The sequence below is a fragment of the Protopterus annectens genome, chromosome 10.part0, assembly GCF_019279795.1.
Source record: "Protopterus annectens isolate FY-2018-M chromosome 10.part0, PAN1.0, whole genome shotgun sequence".
Lineage (NCBI taxonomy): Eukaryota > Metazoa > Chordata > Ceratodontiformes > Protopteridae > Protopterus > Protopterus annectens.
In genome coordinates this window covers 530,193,003-530,218,103 of record NC_056744.1, presented here as the reverse complement: position 1 = coordinate 530,218,103, position 25,101 = coordinate 530,193,003, and the positions used below count along the sequence as shown (strand labels likewise).

Genomic DNA, 25,101 nt, shown 5'->3' with positions numbered 1-25,101 from the left:
TTAGCAGATTTTTTTTCACCTTGGAAAGGTGAATAAAGGAATGGTATGAATGGCTGGCTGGTATAGGCTATGTCCAAGCAGTAGCTGAACGGCAGAAAAATAAGTGGAACCACTTTATTAAAGAATGTTAAGTGAACATGGTAATGACAATATAATGATTATAGATTACAAGAAAGGGCAAGAGAATCCCAGTTTAATCTATGTATAGCATAGCATGGTACATTCACAGTGATGCTAATAATGTATCCCTTCTTCTGCAGTGGGAATTCCAGGTTGGACCATGTGAGGGTATTGAAATGGGAGATCATTTATGGATTGCTCGGTTCATACTGCATCGAATCTGTGAGGACTTTGGAGTTATTGTATCCTTCGATCCCAAGCCCATTACTGGGAATTGGAATGGTGCAGGATGCCATGCAAACTTCAGCACAAAGGCAATGAGAGAAGAGAATGGTTTGAAGTGAGTACTGAAGATGTGACTTTTCTTGTGTTTTGCTTATGTATAGTTTTTGTGTATACATATATATATATATATAAAACTCACAAAATGTATATCACCACAGATGACTAAACTTGCTTAGATGTTGAGTGGGGTGAGGTAAAGGAAAAAATTCGACTTCCAGTTTAGCACAACAAATTGCCTTGCTGAATAAAACCAAACTTCTCCCATGCTTCATTATGTCAAAGGTCTTGGATAGCTCTACAAATTTAGTGATGGCATTCTTCCCTTTTGGGAAGAGTCAGTATTTAGGTAGTGCTGTAGTGTTGTACTGTGTTATTGCTGTCTTATTTTTGAGTTAAAAAAATTTTATTATTGGTAGGGAATAAAGGGTAGCGTTGTTTTATGAAATGTATTTGTCATGAATGTAATATGTTTTGCCCCTGACAAAGCACTGAATTTTTTCTTTAAGTAATTAATTATTCCATGCACTGGAATTGTTTTTGTTAATAAGGAATTTAGATTCTCAAGTCAGCTATAATTTTCTGTTGCAGAGTGCCAGACACTGCATACTAGGTGTGTGTGTGTGTGTGTGTGTGTGTGTGTGTGTGTGTGTGTGTGTGTGTGTGTGTGTGTGTGTGTGTGTGTGTGTGTGTGTGTGTGTGTTTGTTTGTGTGTGTGTGTGTGTGTGTGTGTGTGTGTGTGTGTGTGTGTATAGATAGATAGATTATGTGTGTATATATACATGGGACTACTTCTTCCTATTGAATTTACACTTCACTGAACGTCACTTACATGAGCCTGGTAGTTTGAAAGCTTACAATCTAATGTTAATTTTCATTCATTCCTTACTGATGGGTTATCGGTTCCATCCTCGGAACTGAGACGGACAAATATCAAGCTCGCATGAGCCAAAAACTCTCGATCCAAGGTCCTACCCAGAATGCTCTGCTCCCTGTTACCTCAGATCTCATTTGCCATGTTGCTGTACAGCCGTGTAAAGCCACTCTCTCAGCTAAGTGTCTAATTTTTTGAAAGTTTTATACAAATAGTTTCTACTAATATTCTCCTACACTATATTGTATACTTTAGACTCTCTCCCTTTAGTCTTTTCCCTTTATTACCCTATTCTTACCTCTGAGGTAATTCTTCATTACCATTGTTGGTAATCCTTCCTTTTCTCTTCTTACCCTTTTGGGTAGCTTTCCTCTTCTTTTTGGTACTGTTGTACTTCTCCACATCATTATGTCAGATGAGAAAAATAGCGTTGGTTTTAAGCAGTGCAAGAATTGTGGCCATAAGTTACTGCTTTCCTCCATGGCACAAACATTTTCCACACCGACATGATGTTCATCGTGCATACAGCTGCAGTCATAACAGATGGGTTATCCTGCCGTCAGGCGGGTCCTCGGTCGGCCGAATTCCAAAGACTAGGTCCGGTGTCGGTTGTCGTCTCTTCTTCCATGACGTCAGTGCGACAGGGGTATAAAAGAACCGGCCAACGCCATTTTCTTCACTCTTTCTTGCCGCGCAGTGCCCGAAGCAGAAGCAGTTCGCAAGTGCCGGTCGGCCAGCTCCTGAGATTACGAAAATTTGGAAACCGAAGTCTTCTTAAAAGCTAAGTACCCCGTTGGGAAAACTTTTCTTGCCTCAGACCGATGTCAGACAAAGTTAATAATTGTATTTCTTGTGGGAAGCAAATACCGCATAAGGATTTCCATTCCCTCTGTATACCTTGTTTAGGCCCAGACCACGACGTCTCGGTCTGTCGCTTATGTGCTACATTCAACAAACGCACTATTAAGCGTCGGGTGGAGTTCGCCCAGCATTATTTTGGGAAAGCATTTAACTATACAATGTCGTCAGATATTCCGACTCTGGTTTTGTCTAAAAAACGCAAAGATAAGGACCGACACACGAGGTCCGCGGCCTCTACTGACACCACGCCAAAGCCGACTACACGTGGTCTGGTTCTCAGCGAGGCGCCTACGCAGCCCCTGACTACCGACGACACTTCTTTGATGGTGTCTCCTGTGCCCGAGGTCACAGGCTCCTTGGCCCACACCCCGACTACAGATACCGAAGCCACTCTTGGCGTTGAAACTCAGAATGTGGACAGGTCCACCTCCACTCAAGGTGTTTTCAGACCTTCCTCTTCTTTCTCCATCAAGGCTTTCACAAAATCTAAAGCAACCTTGCATTCTAAGAGACCTACTGCACAGGTCCCATCTCCAGGCCCCATGCCTAAGAAACAGATGCTTAAAATGGCTGAAGATTTAATTACTCTTATCAGAGGTTCTCAGCCCCCTCCGGACAAAAGGCCCAGAGTGGAGGAAGATTCCCCCTCCTCTGATCAGGGCTCCATTATTTCAGGACAATCTGATGATCAGGAACATTCTTACTCTCCTTTTGAAGACTCTGATGCGGAGGAGTCCATCCCTTCTGTCTCACCTCCAGAGGATTATTCATTTGGGGAAACTTTGCATACCTTAAGGGAACACTTCCACTGGGAAGGCCAAGATTATTCAAATTCAAAGAAAAGGCTCAGGGAATTTCTCTTGCTCCCTCAGCACAGGCCTTTGGCTATACCTCCTGTCTTGGACATCCTAGATGATGTTTACTCGGAGGCTTGCCTTAACCCGGACTCTCTACCCCCAGCTCCATTTAAGCCAGACAGGTACTACAGGGTTCCTGACTCACACCAATTCTTATACAAAAGCCATGCTGCTGACCCAGAAACCATCTCACAGGGCCCCAAGGGAGTTAAGGCCTCCATTGCTAAAAATCCATTACCTTCCGAGAGAGACTCCGGATCCTTAGAAAGGTGGGGAAAAAAGGTATATACCTCGGCTACCTTATCCATGAGGGCATTAAACTGTCAGTTTCATATGCTAAAATACCAACAGTTTTTGTTATCACAATTGAAAAGTAAAATGTCACAACCTGAACAACCAGACTTGAAGGAGTTGCAGGATTTGATGCATAGTGCAGAACAAGTGGGTAAGCATACCTTGCAATGTGGTTTTGATGCTCTAGAGGCCTCATGTAGAGCTGCTGTTACAGGATCAGTCATACGTAGACATGCCTGGCTTAAGGAACAAACCTTGCCTGATCATGTCAAAGCTAAACTACTAGATGCCCCTCTACAAAAGGATGTATTATTTGGTGCTAATGCTGAGGAGGTATTAAGGAAAATGGAGGAAAAGGCTAAATCAATGCAAACCGTGAAAGATTTTCTACAGGTACAACCCCCACATTTCAGTAGAAATTGGCCTTTCAAAAATTGGTCCTTTCCAGCCACGGACAGACCCCAAAGAGGTAGATACAGGCACCCGAGGGGCAGAGGACAATCCCAAGGATCGTTTAGAGGCAGACAATGGCAAGTTCCTACACAAAGAGGTGGTGAGGATACCTCGCAATCATTCAGAAAGCAAGCCCAATGACTTTCCCCTTTGCATGCCAAGCAGGATTCAAATGGCAGCACCCTTAGGAGGAAAACTGGCATTATTTTCAAAAAATTGGCATATTGTCACAAAGGACAAATGGATCCTGGACATTATAAACAGAGGCTACAGATTCCATTTTCACACCCTTCCAAAAATGAGAGGCATGCCAAACCTGCCACACAATCAAAGGGCAGAGGCACAAAAACAAATTACAGATCTTATAGACATGAAAGCTATTCAAGAGGTACCTACGCACGAACAAGTTCAAGGTTTTTATTCCAGACTATTCCTGGTACCAAGGAAGGGAAAAGACGGAGACCTATATTGGACCTATCCATCCTAAACACTTTTTTAATCATACCAAAATTCAAGATGCTCACATTACAGCAGCTTCTTCCCATGCTGGGCAAGGAGTCTTGGCTGGTAACATTGGACCTCAAGGAGGCATACCGCATGTCCCAATCAGATAAAATTGCAGAAGATACCTCAGATTTCTTGCAGATTCAACACATTATCAATTCTCTGCATTGCCCTTTGGCTTATCTACTGCGCCCAGAGTACTCACGAAATGCCTGGCATCAGTAATTGCCTACTGCAGACTTTAAGGGATACAGATATACCCATATTTGGACGACTGCCTGATCCAAGCGGAAAGCAAGCACATTCTTCTGAAACATCTGGCTTTTGTGATAAGGTTGTTGAATTCTCTGGGATACACAGTCAACAAAAAGAAATCAAGACTAATACCCTCTCAGAAAATAATTTTCCTGGGTGCCAACTTGGACACAAACACCCAGATGGCCTACCTCACGCCAGAGAAGCAGGGGCAACTATCTCAATACTTCAAAGAACTAGCAAATTACACCAGGCTGACTGCAAGGAAAATCCTGCAGGCTCTGGGATTTATGGCATCTTGCATCTTACTAATCCCATGTGCAAAGCTGCATATGAGGAAACTTCAATGGTACCTGAAAAACCTATGGTCTCAACACAGCCACAGTTTGGAAACAATAATACCACTAATTCCATGTCTACAAAAGGAATTTCTGTGGTGGGCTCAAGCATGCCAAACAAATACAGGTCTCCCATTCAGCAAGCCTCAAACAAATCAAGTCATCACAACAGACGCCTCGGACTACGCCTGGGGGGGCGCACATGGCAGATAGGTGCATTCAGGGCAAATGGTCCCAAAAAGAAAAGCACCTTCACATCAATCAAAAGGAAATGCTAGCAGTAACAAATGCTATTACAGCTTTAAAAGACCTTCTGCATCCAGATCAACTATTGATAAGGACAGACAACACCACAGTAATGTGGTACATAAACAAACAGGGAGGAACACATTCATACCACCTGTGCAGGCTGGCCATGTCACTTTGGAACATGGCCCTGGAATTACAAATCGAACTTCAAGCACAGTACTTGCCAGGCAAGGAAAACACGCTGGCAGACAATCTAAGCAGGAATATGACAGATCCACACGAATGGAGGTTGCATCCAAAAATTTTTACAGAAATAATCCAAGCATGGGGAAGGCCAGACATAGATCTCTTTGCCTCCCACAAAAATCACCAATTGACAAAATTCTTCTCAAGGATTTTCCATCCAAAGGCCTGGAAAGTGGACACTCTCTCTTTCAGTTGGACAGCAATGACAGTTTATGCCTTCCCACCTCTTCCTCTGCTGCCCAAAGTTCTATTGAAAACCAGAGCAGACAGACCAAAGATGAGTCTCATTGCTCCAGACTGGCCAAGACAACACTGGTACCCACTCCTGAGGAGCCTGACGCATTCCCCACCATGGCCCCTGCCTCTAATACCTATTCTCCTGAATCAGCACAGCTTCAAAACTCTTCACAGCCAGCTAAAAACTCTCAATCTAGCCGCATGGAAGATTCCTTAGCATCACAACAGACCCTACTCTCCAAGGAGGTGCAGGATGTTATTTTGGAGGCTAGAAGGCCATCAACTAGAAAAGCTTACTCCGCAAAATGGAAACGGTTTTGTGTCTGGAATGAGGAAAAAGGGTCAGGATCCTGGAAAACTGAATTTACCTCAAATACTCCAGTACCTAGCTGAGCTGCTAAGCAGTGGACTTTCATTCTCCTCCATCAAAATCCATGCCTCAGCCATTTCTGCAGAATACAACACTGATCCACCCTTATTCTCTCACCCTCTCTTAAGACAGTTCCTCAGAGGGGCTAAGAATCTTAGACCCCCAAGGAAACAACCAATACCTGCTTGGGATCTCAACTTCATTCTGGAAAAACTGACCTTGCCTCCCTTTGAGCCAGCTGCCTCATCAGATTTGCAATTTTTATCCTGGAAAACAGCTTTCCTTCTGTCTATTACCTCAGCTCGTAGAGTTTCAGAACTACAAGCTCTCATGGATGTGCAGCCTTTTATCATCTTCCATCAGGACAGAGTTTCCTTATGAACCAACCCGTCCTTTATGCCTAAAGTGGTATCCAGGGTAGCTTTGAATCAGGCCATACACTTACCTACCTTTTATCCTAACCCTCAAAACAAAGGGGAAAGATTACTAAATTCCTTGGACATCCACAGACAACTGCGTTACTATTTGGACAGAACAAAGCCTTTCAGAAAATCAGAACAGCTCTTTGCGTCCTATGCTGTAGGAGCTCAAGGAAAGCCAATTTCCAAACAGACAATTTCAAAATGGATAGCCCACTGCATACGCTTTTGCTATTCTTTTCATGGCAAAACTGTACCTACAGGCATCAGATCTCACTCCACAAAGGCCACAGCTACCTCCGCAGCTTTCCTCAGAGGTGTTCCTACCAAAGATATTTTGGAAGCAGCCACTTGGAGTTCTGTGCATACCTTCTCTAAGCACTACCACCTACCATTATACTCCAAAACTAGAGCTGGCTTTGCCACTGCAGTCTTGCAGGGAATCCTGGCTCCTCCTAGTTCCACCTAGTGCCTACCACCCCTTTCTTTGCTTTGGGATTCTACCCATCTCTTATGACTGCAGCTGTATGCACGATGAACATAGTACAGTTTTGTACCTACCATAAATGTAGATGTTCGAGTGCTAATACAGCTGCAGTCCAGGTTTCCCTCCCTCCTTCCCCTCTTGGGACAGGCCTATTGGCAAACACCTCCACATACATCCTGATTGGGGTATTCTTTTATGGTGTATTTGCTTGCAGCTACTGTATTTTGATTATATTGCATTGCTTTATTATATAAATTTATGTATTGCCTTCCTTCTAGGGGCACCTGACATCTGGGGCAAGAAAAACTGAAGAAAATGGCGTCGGCTGGTTCTTTTATACCCCTGTCACACTGACGTCAGGGAAGAAGCGGCGACAACCGACGCCGGACCTAGACTTTGGAATTCGGCCGACCGAGGACCCGTCTGACGGCAGGATAACCCATCTGTTATGACTGCAGCTGTATTAGCTCTCGAACATCTACATTTATGGTAGGTACAAAACTGTACTTTCTTCAGTGCAGTCCTTCTTGGCACCATCCTTATTACCAGTGCAGACACTTTCCTCGACTGCACCGTACTCATCGGGGCAGACTTTTGCCTTTACGGTGCAGACACCTTCAACTTCTATGGCACTGATGTCGTCTGCACAGACTACTTCCACACCATTTTCTTTGGTGCAAACGTCCTCGGTTCCGGGCTCTGCACCTCTCGAATTAGCTAGGACCAAGTATTCTCCTTCCTTGGATCCATTTGCTGGTAGTCAATATAGTCCTTTTTTTAGAAAGGCCAGAATTACCATCAGCTCTCTCTATGAGGTTAACCAGGAGCCTCTCTGAGCAAGATATGTTGCAGCTTGTTGACCAGTTGCTTGTGGCCAGAGGTCTGTCTCACCCATCGAAGTCCACGTTCCCTCCTTCAGGTGAACGTATATCTCCTCAAACTCCAATGTACACTCCTCCTGTGACTTCTACCCAAGTTTTGAAGCCTATAACTCTGACAGCAGCTTCCCTTCCTCCGACTCCAATAGTGGATCTCACTTTGGAACCAGAGTCGTCCTTGTGGCCCTCGGTGCACTGGGCTTCGGGCTCTTCTCATGCCAGTGGCTGTGCTGTGGGGGAGGGCATTCCTGGATCCATGCCAATTTTTTTCTATGGCACCCTCCAGGAATCCTCTCTCTCTCACGGTTCACAGTCCTCTTGAGACTCCTGGTCTGGGGGGGTCAGCTCATCGGGGGGGGTGACCCCGATTCCGAGGTTGTCATGCTCAGTTCCAGGCTCCCATCCCTCCTTGGGTGGGCCAGCCTTCCAGGACATGGAGAGGGCACTTGCCTCCGCTGGCAAACCCCACATGTTGGAGTCCTCTCCCAACTCTGTGCCGCAACTGTCACAAGCCACAACCACCAGTCACAAGGGCCTCAGGTTTCTCCTCCACAGGAGACCCCCTCTTTGCAGTCTTCCCCAGAACCTCCCACTGAGGAAGTACCCTGCAAAGCATCATGCAAGAGGAAGCACATGGTCTCCACTGAGGAGTCATTGACTGAAGATATGGATTTTGATTATGGGGAAGGGTCCCCACGGTCACCCTCTGATGAGGTGTCCTTTGGTGACATCCTCGGGATCCTTAGAGGGATGACTGGAAGTTCTCTAATCCTTCCTCTGAGGAATCCGTATTCCCACAGGCTTGTTGTGCCCGGCCCCCTGCTTCCTGGGTCACCCCGCTGCCCGATGAGCTCGTCCAGCTCATCGTCCAGTGTGCATGGAAGGCTCCTGACACCCTGAAAGCAATACCAAGGAGACTGGATAAAATATTATCACCCCCAGCTGAGCACCCACATTGGTCATGAGGTCTTCCAGTAGATGCTATGGTGGTGGTGGGTGCAACTAAGAAGGATTTGGCAGAAGAGAGCCAAACAGTCCATCCACCCAACAAGGAGTCCCGGGTGATAGACAGACTAGGGAAGCATGTGTTTGCTTCATTGACCTTCGTCGTAAGGTCTTTAAACTGTTTGGCACACTTTACCAGGCTTCAGAGGGATCTTATCAACCAGCTCTGTGAAACCTTGGCAGGAGCTGTTTCTGATGAGGTCCGCGACAACGTGGCTTCTCAGATAGCCACCCTAGAGTCCATTTCCAATTCTACCATGCATCTTATTTCTCACGCAGTGGAAGGAGTAGCTAGAGTGGCAGGCATGGGTATAGTCACCAGACAACATGCCTGGATGTGCCTTTGTGACTTTGCAGACTCCTTTAAGGCTTCCTTCATGAATGCCTCTCATTGAAGCCGTTTCTTTGTTTGGCTCTAAAGTGAAAGATACACTGGCAAGGTGGGAACAAGATGGCAAGACCCTATCTGCCATTGGTGTCAGACACTCCACTCCTCAACAATTCTACTCTAGAAATCAGAGGAGTGGGAAGATGAGGCACAGAAAATCACAGGGCTCTTTCCGTGACGCATGTGCCAAGTTCTCCCCAAGAGGCAGAGGGGGCAACTCCAATGGAACATACCCCTTTTGGGGCAGAGAAGATCCAGGAAACCAGGGTTCCAGAGATTCGTTCTCTGGCCAACCCTATCAATGCTCCTGAAGCGTTGCCTGACTGCTCAGCTCTGGAAGCGGTCGGGGGTCATTTTTCCTTGTACCCCACTGCCTGATGAAATATAACCACTAACTCTTGGGTACAACGGATAATATCCAGAGGCTATCTCATTCCCTTCCATCTTTGTCCAACCTCATCCAGAGTGTTTCCTGACATTCCACCCAATCAAAGGGAAGCAGCAGCACACAAAATTCAAAAGCTGCTACAAAAAAGAGTCATCCAGACGGTCCCCTCAGACCAGATAGGATCCGGTTTTTACTCAAGTTTCTTTTTAGTGCAAAAAAAGACAGGGGACTGGAGACCAATTCTGGATCTCAGCACACCGAACAAATTTGTAAAAACAGAGAAATTCCGGATGGTAATGGTTCATTCTATCCTTCCTCTCCTGGAAGAAGATGATTGGATGTGCTCTGTAGATCTTCAAGATGCGTATTACCACATAAAAATGGACAAATGCTCAAGAAGGTACCTCTGCTTCTGCATAGGAGCCAGTCACTACCAATTTTGAGCTCTGCCCTTTGGTCTCTCCTACAGCCCCCAGAGTGTTGTCCAAATGCATGACAGTGGTTATCTCTCACTTGCGACTTCAAGGATTCCAGGCATTTCCATATTTAGACAACTGGCTCCTCACTTGCCCCCACCAAGTGTCTACTGGAAAAAGCCCTACACTACACTCTCCTCACAGCACAATGCCTGGGAATTACTATAAACTGGGAGAAGTCCAACACGACCCCAGCTCAGTCATTGGAATTTATCGGGGTACTGTTGGACACAAGAAATTGCACAGCATCTCTTCCGGACCACAGGCTTCAAAGAATAAGACAACAGGTTCAACCGCTGCTCTGTCACCACAAATCTCCTGCTCGTTCTATACTCCACCTCTTGGGGGCAATGGCAGCCTCGATCACCATTGTTCCTCTAGCCAGATTCCACGTGAGGCTTCTTCAGTGGTTACTTCTCACACAGTGGTACCTTCTACAACATCCTTTGCCTTTTCAGATAAGTGTAACTCAGAGATGCAAGCAAGATTTACTCTGGTGGACATCTCGAAATCCCCAACAATGGTCTTGCCCCTTCAGCCCCCATCAACCGATAGCCACGGTGACCACAGACGCCTCGTTGATGGGGTGGGGGGCTATGTCTGGGGAACTCGGTCCAAGGCACCTGGTCTGAGACAGAGGTCCTTTTGCATATCAATGTCCTGGAACTGAGGATGGTGCTACTAGCGCTGCAAGCATTTCATTCCATCCTTCCATCAGGGACTATTGCAATCCAATCAGACAACATGTCAGTGGTCTGGTACATCAACAAACAAGAGGGCACCAGATCTTATCCATTTTGCCAAGAGGCCTTAGAATATGGCAATGGGCAATAGCTTCCAACCGCTTTCTAATTGCAAAGCACATTACTGAAAGCTCCAACATGATAGCGGACAAATTGAGCATGTGCATTCTGCAACCTCACGAGTGGTCCCTCAATCCTATGATAGCGGCAAGAATCTTCAACCGCTGCGACCAGCCTTGCTGCATCCTATTTGCCTCCCTAACCAACTACAAGTGCGGCAACTGTTCATAGGTTCATAGGTTCATAGGTTCATACTAGGCTATCTGCCCGAGGGCATTTATAAGCCTAGCCCATCGTTTTGTGGCTTACGCCACCCCTTTAGTATGGGGAACTATACCCATTATTTTGCTGTGCCTCTGTCGAGCAGTGACACTGAGGTAATTCCTGGGGTATATCTGCGATCTCCCATCCATTGGTCAAGATTTCTCTTGAACAAGGCCAGCGAGGTGCTCTGCCTCACATGTACCGGGATTTTGTTCCACAGCATAGGGAGTCTTTGGGTGATGAATCTATCCCTCCAGCACGTCCTATTAATAGCCGTGTTGAGGTTTAAGTCTCCCGCCTTGTGGCTCTGATGGATCTAGATTTTTGAGGTGAAGCATATTCATCAAATCTGGGTTTGACATGGCCTTGTATGTTAGGCAAAGGTCACCTCTGAGCAAGCGGTGCGACTGAATAGAGCTGGAGTTCTTTCAGTCAGGCAGCATAGGACAGATTTTTGAGACCCTTTATCCTTTTGGTGAGGAACTTTTGTGTCCTCTCCAGCTGCTGCAAGTGTCGGGTCAGATACATTCGAATGGGGCATTGTACTCAATCATTGGTCTGATGAGTGATGAGTAAAGGGAGACTATGACCTCCCTTGATCTAGATGAGAATCCCTTCATGTTAAGGTGGGCAATGTAGAAGGACTTCCTAACTACTTTAGCTACATGGGTGTCGAATGACAGACTACTATCAACCTGGGTCCCCAGGTCCCTGATAACTTCTTCTGTGCTCAGTGGATTGCCACCTATTTGGTAGCTAGGGGTAACCTTGTTTTTCCCGAAGGGTATGACTATGCATTTTTGGCATTTAACTTTAGGCCGTGGCTCTGGCACCAGTTATCCATTTCTGTGAGACCCTTCTGAAGGATATCTGTGTCAGATGTGTTTTCTACTATGGCGCCCAGTTTGCAGTCATCTGCAAACTTTGTCAGCCATAACCCTCCTGTGTTTGCTTGTACTTGGAAAAGTAGATGCCAAACAAGAGTGGGCCCAGGACTGAGCCCTGTGGGACACCACTTGTGACAGGCTTTGAGTCTGACATGGCGCCAGCAACTCTGACCCTGTGGGTTCTGTCACTCAGCCAGTTTGCAACCCATCTTGTGATGTATGGGTTAACATTTAAGCTGATGAGTTTTTCAATGATACCCGAGTGGGGTATTGTATCGAAGGCCTTAGCCAGATCGAGGTAGGCTGTATGGACTGCCTTTCCTCATCAATGGCTTTGGTGACTGTTTCAAAAAGTCAACCAAGTTTAAAAGGCATGATCTGCCTTTGACAAAGCCAAACTGGGTTGGATCCAAAGTCTGCAAATTCCTATGTCTTTATTTATGAGGTCCATTATGATCCTCTCCATGGCTTTGCAGATAAGGCTTGTCAAGCTAATGGGCGGTAATTTCCAGGGTCTGTGGAGGCACCGCCTTTGTGAAGTGGGACCACAGTTGCAGTGCGCCACTCCTGGGTGCGTATCCAGAGGTAAGACTTTGATTAAACAGCTGTCGTAGCTGTGGGTTTAATTCCTCATTGAGTTCGTGGAGCACACAGCCGGGGACACCATCGGGTCCCATGGATGCTGTGTTTTTGCTTTGGAGAGAGCAGTTCTCACTTGGGCGTTGGAGATGTTTGGGGGCTGCACTCATTTGGTATAGATATCTCTCCTTTTGGGGAGGGGAGAAGTTTGCACTGAACATGTCAGCCAGTATGTTGGCAATGTCTGTAGGATCAGTAATCTTCACATCATTTTGAACTAGTTCTGAGCATATCTGGGAGTTTCCTCCTAGGTTTCTAACATAGCTAAAGAAGGCCTTATGATTGTCTTTTGAGTCTTTAGCTATTTTTCTCTCGAAATTTGCTTTGGATGATTTTATGAGAGCTCTTAGTTTTTACTTATAGTGATCAAGGGTGTCTTACCTTTTAAGGATTTTGCTCTATCTTGTAGTAGCTTCCTCCTTTTGTTGTAGAGTTTGTTTATGGCTGGGGTCCACCAGACTGGACGCTTGCCTTTGGTACAAAGAGTCTTTGTTTTGCTTGGGATTGCCTTATCCATGCAGTCCTGCAGGTGCTGGTAGAAGGCGTTTGTAAGTGATTCAGCGGCTTGAGTATTGTTTTCCGCTGGCTCAGGGCCTGAAAGGAGACCACACTAGTCTTTAGAAGTGTGAAGTCGGCTTTTGATAAGTTCTTTACTGTGGTCTTTATTATTTCAGGTGGAGGTGGGATGAGGACTTCCAGCGAGATTAGTTTGTGATCTGATCTCACCAGTGAGGGGTATACTTCCGGTGTTGAACATTGTGCTCCCATGTTCGTGATGATGAGATCAAGTATGTTATCTCCTCTTGTGGGGATGGTGACTAGTTGTTCCATGGCATTTGAGTTTATGAATTCCAGGAACTTTTGGGCTAGGGTGTTTGGGCTTGAGTAGTGTTCCCAGTCTATATTAGGGTAATTGAAGTCACCTAGTATGATGGTGTTTGGTGATACATTTATCCCCTCTAGTGTTTTCAGGAAGGCCATGTGAGTTTCCTGAGTTTGTGAGGGTGGCCTGTAACATGCTACAATTTGCAGAGCAGTCTTGCCTATGGTTAATTGCACCTGGATGGTCTCCGATGCATCGTGCGTTGCCACCAGTCTTGAGGTGTGGGTGTCCTTGATGAATATGGATACCCCCCTCCTTTCTTGGTATTGTCCGGATTTTGGGGCGGAACGCATGATATGAGGTAAAACCTGATAGCGCTGGGGTGCTCTCAGGAGCCTTGAACCAGGTTTCTGTCACAGCACAGACATCGATGTTCTCCATACTGAGAAGGGCCTCGAGTGCGTGCATTTTGAGATTTAGACTTCTGGCATTGAGCAGCATTACCCTTAGTTTTTTCCTTTTTGTGTTCTAGGGTGGTAGGTTTAGAATTTGAGCCTTGCCTAAAAAGGCACTATGGGGTGGCAAGAGCCTTTGCCAATATCCTGAATCCCAGGGTGACAGGTGCAAGCCGTCCCTTGAAGCAGCGTGGCTTGTCCAGCATGTCATCCCAGGCAGACAGATACTGGATCCCCTTTGAATGACACCAGTGTTTAAGCCAATTGTTAAAGCTGATCATCTTATCTCTGTATTGTGGCATCATTCTTGGTGAAGGTAGGATACTGCTCAAGGTCAGGGTCATACCTGCCTGGGCTACATAATCAGAGAGCTCCTCAATGTCTCTTTTCATGTAGTCCAAGGAGGTACGTCTCAGGTCGTTTACACCAGCGTGGACAATGACTGAGTCATATTTGTACCTGCTGTTGAGAGACCTGAGTGCTTGTGTTATGTGGCGGATTCTAGCGCCCGACAGGCAGCTTACTGTGACCTTCTCCTTACTCAGTCTGGTGAGCGGGACATCAGTGTGTCTGACTATGGAGTCACCAATGACTAGTGTGTCTGGCATTGTGTTTGGCCTTAAGGGCTGTGACTGTTTGACACTCTGACTGTAAGGTCTATGTGTTGCGGGTGTTGTGTTCTGAGGTGGTGGTTGTTTTGCCCTGATCCCCCCTCAGGGACAGTCACTGTTTGTCCATGGGTCAACTTTATGCTTATCCGCCTCTTCCCCTCATCTCCCAGTTTCTGAAGCAAGCATGACAGTTGAAGAGCAAAGTGATCTTCATTGCTCCATATTGCTCTCGACAAGTCTGGTTTCCCTTCCTCTGGCCTCACCTGCTAGATCAACCGTGAAGCCTCAATCCATCCCCAACAGAGATCTCCCATCCACAGGGTCTGACTCACCCCAGTCTAACAACCCTGAAACTGACAGCTTGGTTTCTCCACTTCCAATGATTGCCAGGCAGGAAAACCTCTCATCCCCTGTGCGCAATATTCTTATTGCTTCTCATAAATCATCAACCAGACTAATCTGTCTTAATAAATGGAAAAGGTTCTCTCTATGGGCAGCGAGTAAACAATTAGACCCTTTGTCAGCCCCAATTTTGGTGGTTTTGGATTACTTGTCACATCTTTTCCACTCTGGGGTGTCTGCCTCTACTATTCATGTGCATTTAGCTGCCATCTCAAATTTCCACATTGGTTTTCAGGATTCTTCACTTATGTCACATAGCCTCTGAAACTTTCTTGAAGGGGGTTATCCACCTAAAACCTCCCTTTAGAGAACCGGTACAACCTTGGGATTTGGCATTGGTTCTGCAAGCTCTAACAGCCCTCCCCCTTTGAACCTGCATCTACATGTGATGTGAAAGATCTCTCTTGGAAAACTTTGTTTCTGATTGCTATCACAACGGGCAGACGCCTGTCAGAACTTCAAGCCTTATGCAGTAAACCTGCCTATCTTATCTTCCATAAGGATAGGGTATCACTGAGAACTAATTCTTCCTTTTTACCAAAATGAATGAAGAGAATGAGAGAGAGAGAAGGTTGGATGATGTGGAGATAGTGAATCAGGAAGTGAAACAGATTAGCAAGGAGGAAGTAAGGATGAACTATGAAGAATGGAAAGGCTGTTGGCCCAGATGACATACCAATGGAAGCATGGAGGTGCTTAGGAGAAATGGCAGTGGAATTTTTAACTAGATTGTGTAATTAAATTTTGGAAAGTCAGAGGATGCCTGAGGAGTGGAGAAAAGTGTTTTGGTACCTATCTTTAAGAATAAGGGTGATGTGCAGAGCTGCAATAACTACAGAGGGATAAAATTGATCAGTCACAGCTTGAAGTTATGGGAAAGAGTAGTAGAAGCTAGGTTAAGAAGGGAGGTGATGATTAGTGATCAGCAGTATGGTTTCATGCCAGGAAAGAGTACTACAGATGCAATGTTTGCTCTGAGAGTGTTATTGGAGAAATACCGACAAGGTCAGAAGGAGTTGCATTGTGTCTTTGTAGACTTGGAGAAAGCATATGACAGGGTGCCTAGAGAAGAGTTGTGGTATTGTATGAGGAAGTCGGGAGTGGCAGAGAAGTATATAAGAGTGGTACAGAATATGTACGAGGGTAGTGTGACAGTGGTGAGGACTGCAGTGGGAGTGACAGATCCATTTAAGGTGGAGGTGGGATTACATCAAGGATCAGCTCTGAGTCCTTTCTTATTTGCAGTGGTGATGGACAGGTTGACAGATGAGATCAGACAGGAGGCCCCGTGGACTATGATATTTGCAGATGACATTGTGATATGTAGTGAGAGTAGGAATCAGGTTGAGGAGACTCTGGAGAGGTGGAGATATGCTCTAGAGAGCAGAGGAATGAAGGTCAGCAGGGCTAAGACTGAATATATGTGTGTAAATGAGAGGAAGGGTAGAGGAATGGTGAGGATGCAGGGAGTAGAGTTGGTAAAGGTGGACAAGTTTAAGTACTTGGGATCAACAGTTCAGAGTAATGGTGAATGTGGAAGAGAGGTAAAGAAGAGAGTACAGGCAGGGTGGAATAGGTGGAGAAGTGTGTCAGGAGTGATTTGTGACAGACGGGTACCAGTAAGAGTGAAAGGGAAGGTCTACAAGAGGGTAGTGAGACCAGCTATGTTATATGGATTGGAGAGAGTGGCATTGACAAAAAGGCAGGAGTCAGAGCTGGATGTGGCAGAGTTAAAGATGTTAAGATTTGCACTCGGTGCGACTAGGATGGATAGGATTAGGAATCAGTATATTAGAGGGTCAGCTCATGTTGGACAGTTTGGAGACAAAGCAAGAGAGATGAGATTGCGTTGGTTTGGACATGTGCTGAGGAGGGATGATGGGTATATTGGGAAAAGGATGCGAAGGATGGAGCTGCCAGGTAAGAGGAAAAGAGGAAGGCCTAAGATAAGGTTTATGGAAGTGGTGAGAGAGGACATGCAGGTGGTTGGTGTGACAGAGCAAAATGCAGAGGATGGGAAGAAATGGAAAGAGATGATCCGCTGTGGCGACCCCTAATGGGAAAAACTGAAAGATGATGATGAGTGTCAGAGTGGTCTGTCAACCAATCTATTGATCTCCCAGTGTTCTTTCCTAACCACTCTAACAAGGGACAGTATTGCCTGCACTCCTTGGATGTTCATAGACAATTACGTTTTTATCTGGACAGAACAAAATCTACCCGTAAATCAGACCAACTGTTTCTGGCCTTTTCTGGATCTAGACGAGGTCATCCTGTCTCAAAAGTTACATTGGCTTCATGGTTGAAAAATTGTATTACCTTTATCTACAACAAAAACAATATCACTTTGCCTCACAGAGTGAAAGCACATTCTACAAGATCTATGGCAACTTCAGCAGCTTTCCATGCTAAAGCTTCCCTCAATGATATTTGCTCAGCTGCGACTTGGGCCAAACCTCATTCCTTTATTCTTCATTACAAATTGGACTTGGCATCCAAAGGTAGAGCTTCTTTTGCCCCCATGATGCTCAGAAATGCCCTTCCATGAGGGCCACCCAGGGATACAGGTAGCTGGGGACTCTGTCCCATCAGTAAGGAATGAACGAAGATTAACAACATCAGATAAAAAAGTTATGTCTTACCATAACGTTTCATCTGTGTTGTGGATCTTCGTTCATTCATTACTTCCCACCCTCCGTCCCCCATCCGGAGGTTCCTGGTTGATCTCATATACTCCTTTATTATAGGTCTGCTATGACCAGAGGTAGCCTCTACTTTTATCTATCAACTTGCAAACTCGATCTGAGGTAACAGGGAGCAAAGCATTCTGGGTAGGACCTTGGCTTGAGAGTTTTTGGCTGACGTGAGCTTGATATTTGGCTGGCTCGGTTCTGAGGACAGAACCGATAACCCATCAGTAATGAATGAATGAATATCAACAACACAGATGGAACGTTATGGTAAGACATAACTTCTTTTTTTTACGAAAGTACACTTCAACGGAACCTAAATCTCCAAAAGTGAAAGCAACATGTTGTGCCTTTAAATGAGTTCAACTTTTGACATCTCTTAAGTATCACAGATGTTACGGTAGTGTCTGCAATGTTTAGTGTATGGTAAATTAGTTTTACACCAATCATAAGTTTGAAATGGAGAGTGCACTACAGTAAGGATAAGGGAAATCTAGCCTTGCTTTCACTGTAGTGCGATCTTGGAGTTAGTATATATAAGTTGCAGGTGGCTGTGGGGTGCAGGGAAGCTTGCCTCCCTGCAATAATGTTAGGAAATGTGTATTTTCTGGTTTTAGTTTTTTCCATATGTTTATTTTCATTGTTTTGTAGTTTGGGGATGTGTGTGTTTGGACTACTGTAGTTTCAGCAAAGTGGTGTCATGTAATTGATGTTCACCAAAGTGTAAATTCAATAGGAAGAAGTAGACCCATGTATGTATATATATATATATATATATATATATATATATATATATATATATATATATATATATGTTTGTGTGTCAGCTGATGTGGAATAACTCATTGTTGTGTGCTCTGGCTGGAGTATATACTAAGCCGTCATTGTAGGGCTGCACAAGCAGCACACACAAACCTCCTTTCCTTCTTATGGCCTCATCAGCATAGTTGTACAAGAACCACCCCACCTCTCCCTCACTCTCATACCTGAGCTGTCAGACTGTAATTTGCATATGTCCTTCTGCCCTCTCTCCCAGTATCGTGCAACAGGATGTGTGCAAAACAATTCTCATTGAAACTTGTATGTGCATCTTATCCTACCTTTTCAGCTGTGCTTGATCTAGTTGGCATGAAGCATTCAGTGCTGTGCTGATGTATTCATGTGCATAACAGCAGTGTGAACATGTAGTTAATGCACTCTGCTGACATTACATATGGTCACTGCTTAAGAGATGTATACATTTGTAGACTGAGGCAGGTCAGAAAGACTAATAGGAGCAGGTACACAAGATATCCAGATAACAAAAGTGCCTGGAGGATTAATGCCCCAACACACTGACATAACCATAACACGTGTGTCAGCTGCACGGAGTAGTATGATTGAATGAAGAGGAGATACACTGCTGTTAGTCTACATCAGGGTGTTGCTGGGTCCACAGTGATATCCTGTATGCCACAATAGTATGCTGAACATATACAGCCTACAAATAAGTTGGTAGGGGTGTATGTCATAATGGAATGCTTACTAACAGTCCAGGATGCTGTATCTACACTGTATATTCACTTCTTGCTCCATCTCATATTAACTTAGTTGTGGGTGTAAGGTACCATGGTATGCAAAAGGATTCAATGCAATTAATTTACATGGTTCCCATCTTTCTGTTTTAGTTTTCATGTGTCATACTTTGCTTACAGTTGATAAGCTGTTGTCATTGTTTAGTTCTTATAGCATTCATTATGTCTAATGTTTTTAATAGATGCTATTTCATTTGTTTTTTTCTAATTACAATTTTAGGTACATTGAAGATGCAATTGAGAAACTTGGCAAGAGGCATCAGTATCATATCCGTGCCTATGATCCCAAGAAAGGACTAGATAATGCCAGGCGTTTAACTGGCAAGCATGAAACTTCTAACATCAATGAGTTTTCTGCCGGAGTAGCAAACCGTGGTGCCAGTATCCGCATTCCACGGTCTGTAGGCCAGGAGAAGAAGGGCTACTTTGAGGACAGGCGCCCCTCTGCCAACTGTGATCCTTATGGAGTTACAGAAGCTCTTGTCCGTACCTGTTTGCTCAATGAAACTGGAGATGAGCCAGCTGATTATAAAAACTGAAACATTAATTTAGTAGCAGTTATGTTTAAATGTTTGTGGCCAATTGGTCTCTTGGCAGTACTTTACAACTAAAGATGTTCTACTTCATTTCTAACATTACTCATTTTATTGGAGTGGGGTCTGGGTGGGGGCGGGTGAGGCAAGGTTTGGGCTAGGAAAATGTTTAAAATAAAGGAAAGAATATTTCTAATCAAATTCATAAGTTGACCGGTCAACTTTGCACCAATAGGAGCATAAAAACAGAAGTAAAGCAGGACTTTAACATAATTTCATAAATAGAAACTTACACTTGTGATTGAAGAAACTTCTTATTAAATCAGGGTGCTATCTTGTTTTCCATTGTAAACTGTCTTACAATGACTGTTAATGTACATTTAACTAGACTGAATAACACTAGACTACCCAAAAGGGTAAAATTCTGTTCATATTATAGCCTTTATAGGGCTCTATAACCCTTAATGTGTCTATCTATACTGGTTCACGTCCTATGGTACTGATTTTTACAGAGTCTTTGTTTATTCCATTTTAGATATTTTTATAATAAAATTTAACAAAACAATCTTCTCAAGGTTGTGTACTTTTGGATTTTTGTCTGCAAAATGACAATTGAATTACATTGTTTCAAAATTGTTGCTGAGTTATGTGATTGATGTTTTTTTTCCACTTTTGTTATTCTCTCTGTCTAATGTAGTAGCAAAACACAGCTGGGTAAGAATGGTCAGTGTACAAAGACATGTGTGTAACAGGATGATAGCCCCAAGAGCAGACAGCAGTCCTGTCCACTCCAATATTGTCAGTACTGTAACACTTCCATTTATATGTTGGGAACAGAAGCCATGGCTCTCTGATCCCTCCCATACTAAAAAAAGTTTGCTGCCTGCTAGGCCACTAACAGAGTCGTACATTAATTGAGGAACACAGTTTTACTCTTTCAGTTGTAATTAGAAAATAAATTTGCTTTAAAATATCATTACCATTTTTTATAGAAAAACTCCACTGGAAGCAACTGAGTGGGATTGATGGCTGGTTCCCATTTCTTCTGGATATGTTGTTTGTATTAATCAAGGCAATTATACTGACAAACCAGTAAATATTGACGGTTAAGGCTAAATGTGCCATAAAGATCATGTTTAAAGTTGCAAAACACTCTTTTCTTTTCACACAAAAGTGCATTTTGCAGCCTTAAGTTCTAAAGATTGCTTCTGAATGCAGAAGACTAAATGCAGAGAGCTGTGTTTACAGCATTAATATTCATAGTAGGGTGCGGTTACGTCATTCTGGTTTCCAGCTCTAATTATAGCGGATTAGCAATAGGAAGAAACAAAGATGGCCAGCAAGGTTAACAGTCGAATATGCAGCTCAAGACCAGATAGTGAATCATCAGACTTTTATTGTAAATAAAAAACAGACCGGTTTCAGCAAATTAATGCCTTCTTCAGTGTTGAACAAACAATCAAATAGGGCAAGTCATTGTAAATTGGTTATGTAATTTCCAGGCTGTTAATTTAACAAGTGATAGTTCACTCTGCTCCATGGTCACAGTTTCAAAGCTATAAAATACTTCTGATGTTCTAGCACCATTCTGTGATGGCTGTCATATGTTATACAGCATAACATTAAAGTGTAACAGCTCATCACAAAGTGGAAATCTCTCATAATAAAATGAACAGTGTCTTTTAGGTCAACTTACTCAGAGCAAAATGAAAAGGTGAGTTTGTATATGTAAAAGACTTCTCCCATTTTTTTTCAAGTCTGTGTAACCTCTGAGTTACTTTGTTTAGGCACTGGGGCTGAAAGCACAGTATTCTTGTATTTAGAGGTAGAGAAGGAGTCAACCACAATAGTTACATTTTGAATGGTACTTCTACACCCAACATTTTGAGTTTACAATGTTTTGCTTTTTTGATATATATATTGATTTGAGTCCTGACATAGCTGGGCTCAGTGTATGATTAAGAGCCTATGCCATTGCACTCCTACTTATGTACTTAACTGTAAAGACTGTATGTTGGAGTATTGGGATTACATCTAGGTACCACTGCCTTGAAATTAGTATATATTTGTCATGTAAACATTTAATTGCACAGCTCTGAGTCATAGTTGTTGTCATTAGAATTTAAACAATATGTTTTGAGCAAAGCTCATCTGTTTGTGGTTGTCATTCTGGTAGTTGCAAAATTCTAAGAAGGAGAAATGGCAATATTTCTGTGGATGAGGTCATCCAGTTTAGATACACATTAGTGGGAATTGGGGGGAGGGGTCTGTATGAAAGTTCAAAAGGGAAGGCACCTCATCCTTGAGTCAGATGTTTGGAAGTAATCTAGTCAGAACATCCTAGTAATTTCTATATCCTTTTTCTCAATGTGTTGGGGTAGAAGCTGATGAGGAGCTGTATAGCCTCTTTGCATCAGGCCAGACTGCTCCTGGACAAAATAGGGGTCAAGTGCAAAATGTGTAATGTGGGACTTTCTCAAGGGATCAGTGTCCAATTTTCAGATGAAAAAAGCCTCTAGTTATTGGTATTGAATGTCTCTGCCAATACACCATTAGATTTGATAGGTATGTCTGCTCCAGTGCATTTGCCAAGCAGCAAGAATCTGGGGTATCTGCAGAACCACAGTTCTAGTAGTTTCAATTTCTAGTGTAACCCAGGTGACTGGAGTCTGATGTTTAGGAGGTGGGACACTTGTAAAAATTCTGTAAATTCTAGAATAATGTGATACTTTAAAAAAATCCAGCCTGTCTCCCTCTAAAAATGTCATGTTTAGGCAGTAAGGTAGTAAAGATAGTGGGAAAATCAGAACAGACAAATCCAGTGAATAAATCTTTGAAACAGCAGGAAGAGGGTGAATGCTCTGGTTTAAAGCCTGGTTCCCTCACCCACTAATGTCTGCCCATGTATCAGACTCCCAGTTTCCCATTTTTGGCAGATGTTTGCTTTTTCACTGTTTTATTGGAAGAAGAAAGCAAATTAGGGAAAGTAATAGTAGTAAGAAACAATTATGCCCGTGCTATAAAATGCTTGGAAAGTAATAGTAGTAAGAAACAATTATGCCCGTGCTATAAAATGCTTGGAAAGTAATAGTAGTAAGAAACAATTATGCCTGTGCTATAAAATGCTTGGAAAGTAATAGTAGTAAGAAACAATTATGCCCGTGCTATAAAATGCTTGGAAAGTAATAGTAGTAAGAAACAATTATGCCCGTGCTATAAAATGCTTGGAAAGTAATAGTAGTAAGAAACAATTATGCCCATGCTATAAAATGCTTGGAAAGTAATAGTAGTAAGAAACAATTATGCCCGTACTATAAAATGCTTGGAAAGTAATAGTAGTAAGAAACAATTATGCCCGTGCTATAAAATGCTTGGAAAGTAATAGTAGTAAGAAACAATTATGCCCGTGCTATAAAATGCTTGGAAAGTAATAGTAGTAAGAAACAATTATGCCCGTGCTATAAAATGCTTGGAAAGTAATAGTAGTAAGAAACAATTATGCCCGTGCTATAAAATGCTTGGAAAGTAATAGTAGTAAGAAACAATTATGCCCGTGCTATAAAATGCTTGGAAAGTAATAGTAGTAAGAAACAATTATGCCCGTGCTATAAAATGCTTGGAAAGTAATAGTAGTAAGAAACAATTATGCCCGTGCTATAAAATGCTTGGAAAGTAATAGTAGTAAGAAACAATTATGCCCGTGCTATAAAATGCTTGGAAAGTAATAGTAGTAAGAAACAATTATGCCCGTGCTATAAAATGCTTGGAAAGTAATAGTAGTAAGAAACAATTATGCCCGTGCTATAAAATGCTTGGAAAGTAATAGTAGTAAAACAATTATGCCCGTGCTATAAAATGCTTGGAAAGTAATAGTAGTGTAAGGATGTAGCTAGCAAGTTAGGCTGGTGCCAGGCAAGCAAGTGTGATAGTCCCAAATGAAAAAATGCCAGCACCTTGGAGAGTCAAACAATTAGGTTTATTTTAAACTTCAAAAAGCTGATAACTAGACCGGTTTCAGCTCAAAGCTTTCCTCAGTAGTACATTGGAGTGATTGAATGAAGCTCTTATATAGCTTTAAGTAAATAAATTGATGACCTCATTTCCTGTAGTTAATTAAACATAAAGTTATAGTGATAAATCACAAAGTAATACATTCTTGAACTAGCATCCATCTATGCATGAATTCCATGTCTAAATATAAATATAGCATGAATGTGCAATTTAAGCAAAACAGTATGAAAAAACACAAAAAGAGAAGACAATGATTATTTATACAATAAGAAATAAAATTACTTACTGCAAAATCATAATTTGTCATTTAACCCTGGGGAAAAAAGTCCCCCTAGTTTAATAATCCACCTTCTTTCCTTTGTGTTAAGAATATCGTGCCATCCTGATTTAAAAGATCGGTCCCCCAAAATTCGATCAATGATTGTAAAGGTGAATCTTGCATTGGAATGTTTCATTGTGTGTTTATAAAGTGCATTGGTAATTCTGTGATTTCTAATGTCACCTAGGTGTTCCGAAATTCTAATGCGGAACTGCCTCGATGTCTGGCCAATATAGAAGGCCTGACATGTACAGGTGGCTAAGTAGATTATCCAGTCCGAACTACAATTTCCAAAGAAATTGATGTCGTACACCTGACCTGTGTTTTTGCTGGTGAAGCTTGTCGTTTTAAAAATGTAATTACAAAAGCTACAATGGCCACAAGGAAAAATACCAATGAGCTTATCTCCAGTGAGTGTCCTTTGTGTATAGTTGTCATGCTTAATGTTTGTTGTTTTTTTGTAATGGGAAAAATGGGAGCATAAGGATTTACCCTTTCTGTAGGAGAAGTAGCAACGTTCTCCTAAATAGTTTTCTAAAAGGGGGTGCGTGTTGAGTATATTCCAGTGGTTATTGACAATATTGATCAGGTTTCTACTGTTTCGGCCATAAGTGGTAACCAATCTGCATACGTCGGAACCATTAGTTTTCTTATTTGTTTTGTATTCCAATAGAGAATGTCTGGGTATAGTGTTACAAGTTTGGACCGCTGAGTTGATGATGTGTGGTGAATATCCCCTGGACAAAAATCTGTTGGTTAAGTCCTGTTGATGTTTGCTAAGATCTTCCTGCGAAGAACATATTCTTCTTATTCTCATATATTGGGATTTTGGAATATTTTTGGTAATATGTTTTGGATGGAAACTGTTTGCATGTAAGAGGGTATTGTACTGAGGAAATTTTCTATAGACAGATGTTTGCAGTGTATTGTCAATCTGTCTTTTCAAATGGACATCAAAATGAATTTCATTGAGATGATGTTCCTCAGTAAACTCAATACCCCAAATATTGCCATTTAAGTATTCCAAAAATTCCTTGAGGTATTCGTTGCCTCCTTTCCAAACCAACCAACAGTCGTCCAGGTATCTCCTCCATATGTCTATTTCAGGT

At 43.1% G+C, this 25,101-nt stretch overlaps 1 protein-coding gene across 1 annotated transcript in view; it reads left to right on the top strand.

The window, feature by feature from the left end:
• Window positions 1-20,232, top strand: part of GLUL (glutamate-ammonia ligase) — a 62,489-nt gene extending 42,257 nt beyond the window's left edge. Inside the window, exons 6-7 of the mRNA XM_044085388.1 lie at window positions 261-460; window positions 19,350-20,232. Of these exons, the coding sequence (XP_043941323.1) occupies window positions 261-460; window positions 19,350-19,668 (519 nt within the window). The 3' untranslated portion in view covers window positions 19,669-20,232. The remainder of the gene's footprint in view (window positions 1-260; window positions 461-19,349) is intronic.
• Window positions 20,233-25,101: the final 4,869 nt, after the last annotated feature.